The sequence below is a fragment of the Pholis gunnellus genome (assembly GCF_910591455.1).
Source record: "Pholis gunnellus genome assembly, chromosome: 14".
NCBI lineage: Eukaryota > Metazoa > Chordata > Actinopteri > Perciformes > Pholidae > Pholis > Pholis gunnellus.
This window is the reverse complement of record NC_136541.1, coordinates 8107190-8116117: the sequence shown is the minus strand read 5'-3', so window position 1 is coordinate 8116117 and position 8928 is coordinate 8107190. Positions and strand designations below refer to the sequence as shown.

Genomic DNA, 8928 nt, shown 5'->3' with positions numbered 1-8928 from the left:
CTCTCTCTCTCTCTCTCTCTCTCTCTCTCTCTCTCTCTCTCTCTCTCTCTCAACGCTACAGTACAGTATATAGAGCCGACGCATCACCGTAGACTTTATGGTGAATCATAATCACCAATGTACTCTTTCCAACGTTCTAGAACGTCAGGTGACGTGCGCTACATTACGTTCCTTTTACGTTCTCTCGTCATGCCGACGTGGCTGCGACGTTTGGCGCTGCCTGGGTATAGCACTGCAGGTATGTCGAAAATACTGATTTCTCTCCAAGTTGCAGATGTGTGCACGGGTCTTTAGAGCCGTGCTTTCTATGTAAAGACTTGTGTTTTTAAGACTTTCCAGAATATGGAGTAAACTGTGCATTTATCTGCCCTAACGTTAACTCTAACGCTTAAAGATAACACCTGGGGTGATTCCTTATTTTGGTTTGGAGAGGAGATCACCTTTAAAGTTGATATGGTGAATTTGTTAGCAAACACTTGTTTATTTACACATCCAGCAGTTATGGAGAAACATTCTGATTAATTTTTAGTTTTATTTCCCCATCTGGCAAATGTAAGTCCAATATTCACTGTCTTTTAACTCTGTTTTTGGTCTCTACCAACTCCTGAGGGACAGATCTGTCTCTTTACCTGATAAAGGCTCCACTTTGTTCACCAGCTAGTCGCTAACTGAGTCTGTCTGCTGTTTGGTGCGGAGCAGGTACAGTACTGTGTTTTTTTGTGGATTTTCATTGAAAACAACTGCCTGCTGGGACCGAAAGCGAGACAAATCTAAGAGTTCAAATATATGTATTGACCAGACAGCTTAACAATGAGCTGAAACTTCAGATTCAGGTGATATTCTCTGTAGGTTCATCACAAAGAGCGGCCTCTTGTATAAAAATATTGATTATAGCCACTGCACAATTATTTTACTTTGTTTTAAAACAAATCAGTTGAAAGCGTTGAAGGAGAAAACATTTTCTTTCAACTCGAGGGGCGTATTGGAACGTTAGCTTAATTGTAACTGTGGCTTATTTAGCTGGCTGATAAAATTGGCAGTGGCAGTTGTCATTTCAGCCCTAAAATCGACGGCTGCTGGTTAGAAATGACGAGACTTGTGCTTATGCCTATGAATTTTAAGTAGTAGATCTGTCACTGTTTTCAGTGAGGTGTGGAAATTAATATTGGAATTTATCACTATTTCCACACATAATACTCTCAAGTACTGAAAGGATTAATTGATTACTAAAACAATCCTTGCAGCCCTTGTCTGCACTGTTATGAAATTATATAATGGCTCAGGGTGCCAAGAAAAAAATCATAAATTTTGCATGATGCTCTCAACAAGTAATACAGGCCTCTGGCACTTACCTCACCCATCTATCTAACCTTCAAGGGCTTCATTGGCTCTTTACAATCTCACCTCTCATTTGTCATTACAACACAATAACTCTTAACGGCAATAGGCTGCAGACACAGATGGTGAGTGACAGAGCGGTCAGGACAGTTAACAGTTTGCACGTGTCGTCCTCCATCTGTCACCATAGCTCTCTCGTCAGTATTGCACACAATTAAAGAGACAGAAAGTGAGCGATGTTTTGGGATGTGGATGGATTGTACTAGTTGTCAGAGGGGAAGCGGCGTCCTCTGACAGCAGGCAGGAGCTTGTGTGAGCAGAGTGGGGAAAATCTCAGACAAGATTTAAACAAACAGAGACACAGACGCTGGCTGGGTCGGGCCGGCCTGGCTGAATAAGGCCATGAGAGATCACACACTGCCATCTCCAGATCAACCCGAGAAGTATTTCCACAACGTCCACAACCATTTGGGATTCTTCTATTAGACTCAGTGAATGCATAAATGATTTCCCAGAGTCAAGGGCAATGAAATGCTGGCGTTAATTCTTTTTTATTTCATCTTGAAATGTGGGACATTCAGCGGTCAATGCACATCTCTTAGAGTTCGCTAATTGAGCTGTCAGATTGTGTGAAAAAGGGAAGAAGAATCTATTGTATTGCAATTTGATCTCAGCTCTGCCACTCCAACTTTCCACTCCCCTCGGCTGATTCCTCTTCTTACATACTGTACTTTGACAACCATGTATCAGTGAGAAAAACTGTCCGAACTCTTTATTTTGTAAAACGTCTGTACAATAGTTTCGATGGTATAAATCTTGGTATAGCATACATTAGGGGGTAGGTAGTATCCAGACTGGTGTGAGCTGCCTGAAAATATATTTCTTTGCAATAAAAAATAGCCTAGTATAAAATAAATTAACACTGTCATAGAAATATACCCTTTATCTTTCTATTGGTGGTTGTTGAGTAGTTGTTCGCTTCATCCTCCTCATTATATGCCGCTACCTCACATGAAAAAAGCAAAAGCATGAATCCTCTGAGAGGTTTGACTGCCACTCCTCCATGCTTCTGTGCTTGCGTGACATACAGCCGCAGGTCGACTCTTGGGGGGAGTTTTCCCTTTGGATATATCCCCACCTTCAGGCCGTGCTCTGTTTCCACCGGCTGACAGCTTGTCTCAGTGGCATCAGCTCCTGCTGGAAACATCATGACAAAAGAGAGAGGGGGGGGGGGGGGATATAATTTAGATTCTGAACTCAGCATCTCAGTGAGCTCAGACTGAAATGTGTACAAACCGTGCTTCCTCTCAAGGCTTTTCATCATTCATTGATGGAGCCATAGAAACTGTGTTAATCTCTATTGTACTGAAAGTGAAGGTGTGTGTGTGTGTGTGTGTGTGTGTGTGAGTCCTTGTGAGTCATGATGCCTCGCTTCTGGAGGAAGCACTGTACACCAGATTGCATCAAGTGTTGCTGTGGCAATAGCTGTTTGCGTGTGTGTTTGTGTACTTCTGTCTTTGTGAAGACCAATGTAGTTTTGTGAGTGAGTCTCGGGCCGACTTCTAATCACGGATTATCACTGTGCTTCAATATTGACCCCATTCTGCAATCAAAAGGCAATTGATTGTGCAGCAACAGAAACACAAAGCATATTCCCACAGCATGTAAATACAAAGTACAAAGTGAAAGCAGAGTATACAAGTTGAAACAGTTCAAAATATTAATTGAAATGTTATAACATGTTGCCTTTGGGTATTCATCAAGCACAGACCTGAAAACAGACTGCACGTGCCCGTGACATAAATCCCAGAGCTGCAGAAACCAGTACTCCTACGCAGGAATAATACCCGGCCTCAAGACTGCTGTGTACCAATTAGTATGTGGTAATTTGATTTATCGCAAGTTTATTTAAGGAATGTGCACCATTAAAACACGATATAAAGTTTTTAAATTTAGGTTTTGACACAGGACCCGTGATCATTTCAGTTTCTGTTTCGAGGCCCCGGGGGATCTGGGTCTGTTTTGTAATCCAGCCTTGGTTCTAACATAGAAATCCAAATTTGGAAACATTTTATAAGTCCTGTGTTTTCTATTGTCATACAGGTTACTGACCCAGCATTGTGTTATAATTCGTTTTACAGTGTCTCCTTTGGATGTATCCATGGACACCACATAATGCTGATCCTATAATCAAACAATAATGAGCTGTTTGGGTATTAAGACTAAGGATAGGGAATGTATTAGTGTGTGTGTGTGTGTGTGTGTGTGTGTGGCTTGGTTACGTACCACAAAATCGGTTGTGCTATTTCTTCACTGAACCTGTTTTGGGTGATTAATTCAGATGATTCAGGCCTTTAAAATGTCAAACGCATCGGAGCTTTGAAAGACTTGTGAAAGTGAAAAGAAAGGGCTGTGTTGAACAGAAAAGCTACATTACACTTACAACTAATAAAACTCTCGTCTCATTTTGTAAATGAAAGCTCAAGCACATGCACTTTTCCGACACGTTTCTCTGGCAGCCGGCCTCGACCTGAAGCTTGTAGCGTGGCTCTCCCTGCAGCTTAATGTGAGGAGCTGCTTTACTCGTGCAGCGGCGCTTATGTTTATGTGGACGTCACAAATATACCAAGTTTACCTCACTCCGTTCTGGCACGTGGCCAGGGGGTTTTATGATTAAAACCAGATTGTGCTTGCCCAACTCAGAAAGGCTAGAAAAACAGATTGCAGTTACGCATACTCTGCACAAGAGGGAAGTACAGAAACATCCACTGTCTCTGCAGCATTTGTAAAGGTGGACTTTTTGAAGGGACTGTATGTACCTTTTTTCCCCATCTGCTGGGAGTTTTTTTTTTTTTTGCACTGATGTCATCTTGTTATTAAATCTGTTCCTGGTTCACAGTCATTAAGCAAACATCTGACTGTGACACGAGAAGAAGGCTTTAGTGTCTTCTCTGTAAACAGTAAATCAGCCAATTCTGAGTCAGAGAGATGATCATCCTGTAAATATAATGACGCTTCTTTTGTGTCACATGATTGGAGTCAAGCGGCTGTGGGGTCTTCCTGCCAACTCTGTTCCCTCTAGTGATGACTAAGTTACACTGCAAAAAAAAAATCTGTTTCAAGATTTTATCTTGCTTTTTTTCTGTCAGATTAAAGTGAGAAAGATTGTCAAAAATCAAATCGTTTTTTAAGCTGCTTAAATAAATCTCGCCTTGATTTTGAGTTCTGTTTTCAAGATGTTTAATAACCTAATGTCTAATCTTGTTTTGCAAGATCAGATATTCCTCAAATCTACTCAAAAAAGTTTCATTTTACTTCAGCAAGTGACATTTTCTCAACCTGCTGGCTGATTTTTCCCACACGTGTCACCAATCTGAAGTGTAAATACTCATTTCACTTGCCAAGACAGACACATTTTGCAGTGTAGTGAAGACTGGGAAATCATGTGACATCAACAAAAGCAGACGCATTACGCCCCCTCCGCCGCCCACACACAGACATCACACACACACACGCAGACATCAAACACGCACATAAACCCTTTTTTGTAACAGGGAGGAACACTGCAATTCATTTACTGACTTTGAAAACTACGCTGCCAGTAAACACGGCAAACGTCATCAGCTGAGAGCGCTGATGGAAACATCAACAGTGTAAAACAAGAGGGAGAAATCTGAACTTACCATGAGTTGTTCCCCTGCCTGGTCCCACTCTGACCTCCACTCGCTGCAGCAGGGTCTCATGTTTCAGGCCCCCATGGCACTGGGGCAGACCACCCCCCCCTCCCTCACACCATGCTGGTGCTCTGGCAGCCTCTCGCAGGGTAGGCAGGGGTCCTCACGGGCTTGGGAGGCGGGTACGGGCCCTTCCCACAGCGCCCGTTTTGAGGGTAAAGAGGAGGCTTCTGAGTCCTTGAACTGGAGGTGCTGTTACCAATAATGACCTTGGGGTCCAGGCTCTGTGGGTGGGGCTCAGGACGAGTTTGGCCAACGTGGTTGGAGTCTCTGGGGGGATAGAGGTGAGGCGGGTGGCCGTTTACGCCTGTCCTTTCGTGGTTGATGTCCTTAGTGATGCTGGGTGGGGTGAAGCGGCTGGTTTTGACGACGGATGCCATGTGAACAGGGGAGGGAGAGTTAGTTCTTAATATGATGCGGTCTTCGTCGATGTGTTGCATCGCCTGGACTGGAGCAGGCTTGTGATTAGACGGCGGGGACACCCTAGGGTCACCTGGATGAGTTGAGCCGTGGAAGTTACCGGACGCCCCCTGAGTGATGCTGGGCGTCTCCTCGCTGAGGTCAATTCTGGCTGTGAGACGATCAATCTGCTGGACCACCTGAATGACAATAAAGAGACTCGGTACTTGTCCGGACTGCAGCGGTGGAAAGAAACAAAGTACATGTACTCAAGTACAGTACTTGTACTTTACTCACGTATTTCCATTTAATCCCACTTTATGCTTCTACTTCACTGCAATTCAGAGGGAAATATTGTGATTTTTTTACTCCACTACATGTCTACATACAATCATCAGTTACTTGTCAGATTAGGATTTTACTTAAAAAACGTTTGATAAACTTATTAAATGCAATACATTCTTAAAAATTAAACTAGTGGTTCTAAACTTTTTTGGGCTTGTAACCCTTCACAAAATAAAAAGTATAATTTCAGGCGAGTTATTCGCAGTTCAGTCGAGGAGATGTTTCCCCTCTGAACTGTTGGTTTCATGTAATAGAAGAAGTAAGTCTTTCCAATATTTCACAAAAAGCTAAACACAGAGAATATTCCCCAAAATGAATATAGATCTGTGTCGTCGTATTTAGTTTTATTCCTCTTTCCTCTCCCATTAATCATCTCACAGTCCCTCTGAGCTATCTTGAGACCCTTAAGAGGGCTCTGACCCCTTCGTTGGAAACCGCTGGACTAAACTATCGACCAGCTATAAAGGAGATATTCAGATTTATGCATTGATACATCGCTATTAACAATCTAATGATATCATATACGATTATGACGCGCCATTTCTTAAACTTTCAGTACATTTAGCTCTCAAAACTTTCTACTACTTTTTCACAAGTGGTATTTAACTGCAGGACTTAACCTTGTAATGGAGTATTTCTACGTTATGGTATTGGTACATTTACTGAAGTAAAGGTTCTGAATACTTCTTCCAGCACTGCAAACGTGTATTTTCCCAGTTTATTTTGATGTCTTTCTGTTTCCAGCTGTTTCTATTCACAATCATGGAGGCATTTTACTTGTAATGTGGATTCAGTACAATGCCAGGCCTTGCACAGACGCATTCAGCTGTGAATCAAAGCTGTTTTACAGCTGCATGCAAAATGGATACTGTAAGAGCAAGGCACAATTTAGTAACAGTCTCAAGCCGGGCTTTTTAATGTGCTGGCCGGAACGCTGCCAATTTCTGCAGCGTTCTGAAAAAGGTCAATGCAAATTGTTCTCAATCACAGCTTCTCGGTAAGACATGATAGACGAGTCACAAACATGCAGTTAGCATGCACACACACACACACACATGCCGACATGTTGCTATGAACACGGACACACAGATACACAACGTGTGTCAAACTGATCGGCACTTTTGTCTGAATCTAATCTTTTTAAATGTCACAATATCCAGGGGAGCATAGATGAAAGGCTGAGACATCTGCACTTAGATGCAGACCTTCATCTTTAGACTCCTGATGTAAAGAATAAACATCTATAATAATAGACCCTCCTACCTCTTTCATCTCCACGTGAACTTGCTTCAAACCCCCCAACACATCCTCCAGATCTGTCACCACTTGTCTGATTTTATCCCTCACCGAATCCTGCCTCCTCTTCTGCTTCGCCACATCCGAACCCTGGCACTGATGGTCCCCGTTGGCTGTCGATTTTGAGGGCTCTGGACTGGTGATGCCAGAGGGAGGGACGTCGGGCGCCTTCTGTCTCCTTTGGTTCAAGTGTTTTTGTGGGACTTCAGTGGGGAAGAAACCTTTGTGAGAGCCGTCGCGTCCATTACAGCCCTCCTCTGATCCACCCTTCAGTCTGCCCCGGTCCTGATGGCTATCTCTTTCCTCCCCTCCCTCAAAGAACACAGGCCTCGGTCCACAGTGGCCATTTGGCGCGTGTGAACGACCCAGATGGGGATCGTGTGGCTCCGAATGATAGCTCTCAGAGTTGCATCCGCAGTCTTCTTCCTCCTCTTCCACTGAGACATACCTGACAGTCCTCCGGTGCTTGTACCCCTGACCTCTGACCTGAAGATGTGGGAGAGGATGTGGTATCCCGGCGTTAAAGGGGTGTGCCCTGGTGTCGCTGCGCACCACACAGCCACACTGTTCTCTGACAGACGGGTAGTGTCTCACCCCAGGCTCTGGCGGGTGGCTCCACTGGGCAGGGTTCAACTCCCGGGGGCAAACTTGGCTCAAGTCGTCTGACTGGCTGTAAGGGCCCGGCCCTGCGAACACAGGCCTCCTCTGTGGGCTGCGATGACCGCTTCTCTCAGCTCTGTCCGCTACGAAAGCTCTCCCTCCTACGTCTTTAACCCGAGGAGCCTGGGTGTCTCTCCTGCAGTCCAGAGATGGGTGGTCTGTCTGTCTGGCTGATGCTGGTTGGTATCCCAGCCCACCGTGATGGCCGTACGCTGGCTGCCCATAGTGGACGCAGTGCTGGCAGGAGCAGGGGGCGGGGGTGTTGATGTGCTGAAGAAATCGGCGGTGTCCCGTTGTTTGTGAGCCTTCTGTGTACATGTCCAAAGAAGTCCAGAGGCTTGTGTGGAAAACGCCTTAGAAAACAATTGGTTTCCTCCCCTCTCTGCTCTCTCTAGCCCAGTCATTCACTCGCTCTGTTTTCCTCATCTGAGTCTTCCCAGAAGAAAACTTTTCTTCAGCTCTTTTTTTTTTTTTTTCTTCCTCTCTACCCAAGCCTTCTCCCTCCCCTTCCTTCCTGTCTGTTGTTTCCCTTCTTCTTCTCTCCTGTGGTTGTTAATCTCCGCACCCGTTCTTTTCTTTCCCTAAAACCTCCTTCTCCTACTTCTCCTAACTTTTTCTCTACTTCTTCCTCACCCAGTAGCCCTCTCTCCTACACGGGGCCCCTCTCCACCTCCCTTCCTCTCTCTCTCTCTCTACCTCTCCCGCCTCGTTGTTCTGTCTCATTTGCTGCTGCGGGCTTCCTCTCTCTCTCTCTCTCGCTTTCTCTCTCTCGCTTTCTCTCTCTCTCTCTCTCTCTCTCTCTGTGTATTTCCCGTTTCCTCCCCTCCCCTCTCCCGCTCTCCTCTCTTTCTCCACCTCTTACTCCGTCTCCAGCCTCTGGTATATACTCTCACATAGTCGGTTGTACCTGAATTCATGAAATCCTTCTTTTCCCCCTCCACCTAAAATCCAGCCGCCCCGCGAGGCTCCTCCGGTAAAGGATTTCTGTCTCTCAGAGAGTGCGTGAAAGAGTCCCAGCTCCGGTGCTGAGCTCATTAGCCCAACTAAAGCCTTTGCACTCTGCAATTAAACGCTGCCTGGGATTCCTCAGCCGGAGACTGAAGGAGGAGGTGAGGGGAGGGGAGGAGAGAAGCAAAGGGGGAGGTGGGGTTTCAAA

The 8928-nt window shown here is 45.1% G+C and overlaps 1 protein-coding gene across 1 annotated transcript; it reads right to left on the bottom strand.

The window, feature by feature from the left end:
* Positions 1 to 1924: 1924 nt before the first annotated feature.
* Positions 1925 to 8566, bottom strand: LOC306705677 (uncharacterized protein). Its single transcript, XM_079172494.1, has 3 exons — positions 7080 to 8566; positions 5022 to 5671; positions 1925 to 2535 (listed from the first exon to the last, which is right to left on the bottom strand). Exons 1-2 carry the CDS (start codon positions 8088 to 8090, stop codon positions 5126 to 5128), a joined length of 1557 nt encoding a protein of 518 aa, XP_079028620.1. The 5' UTR covers positions 8091 to 8566; the 3' UTR covers positions 1925 to 2535; positions 5022 to 5125.
* Positions 8567 to 8928: the final 362 nt, after the last annotated feature.

Coding starts and splice junctions, on each gene's coding strand:
- LOC306705677 (XM_079172494.1), bottom strand. CDS start 8,090: ATGTACACAGAAGGCTCACAAACAACGGGACACCGCCGATTTCTTCAG. Junction 5,672..7,079: donor TTCACGTGGAGATGAAAGAG/GTAGGAGGGTCT, acceptor ATTGTCATTCAG/GTGGTCCAGCAGATTGATCG.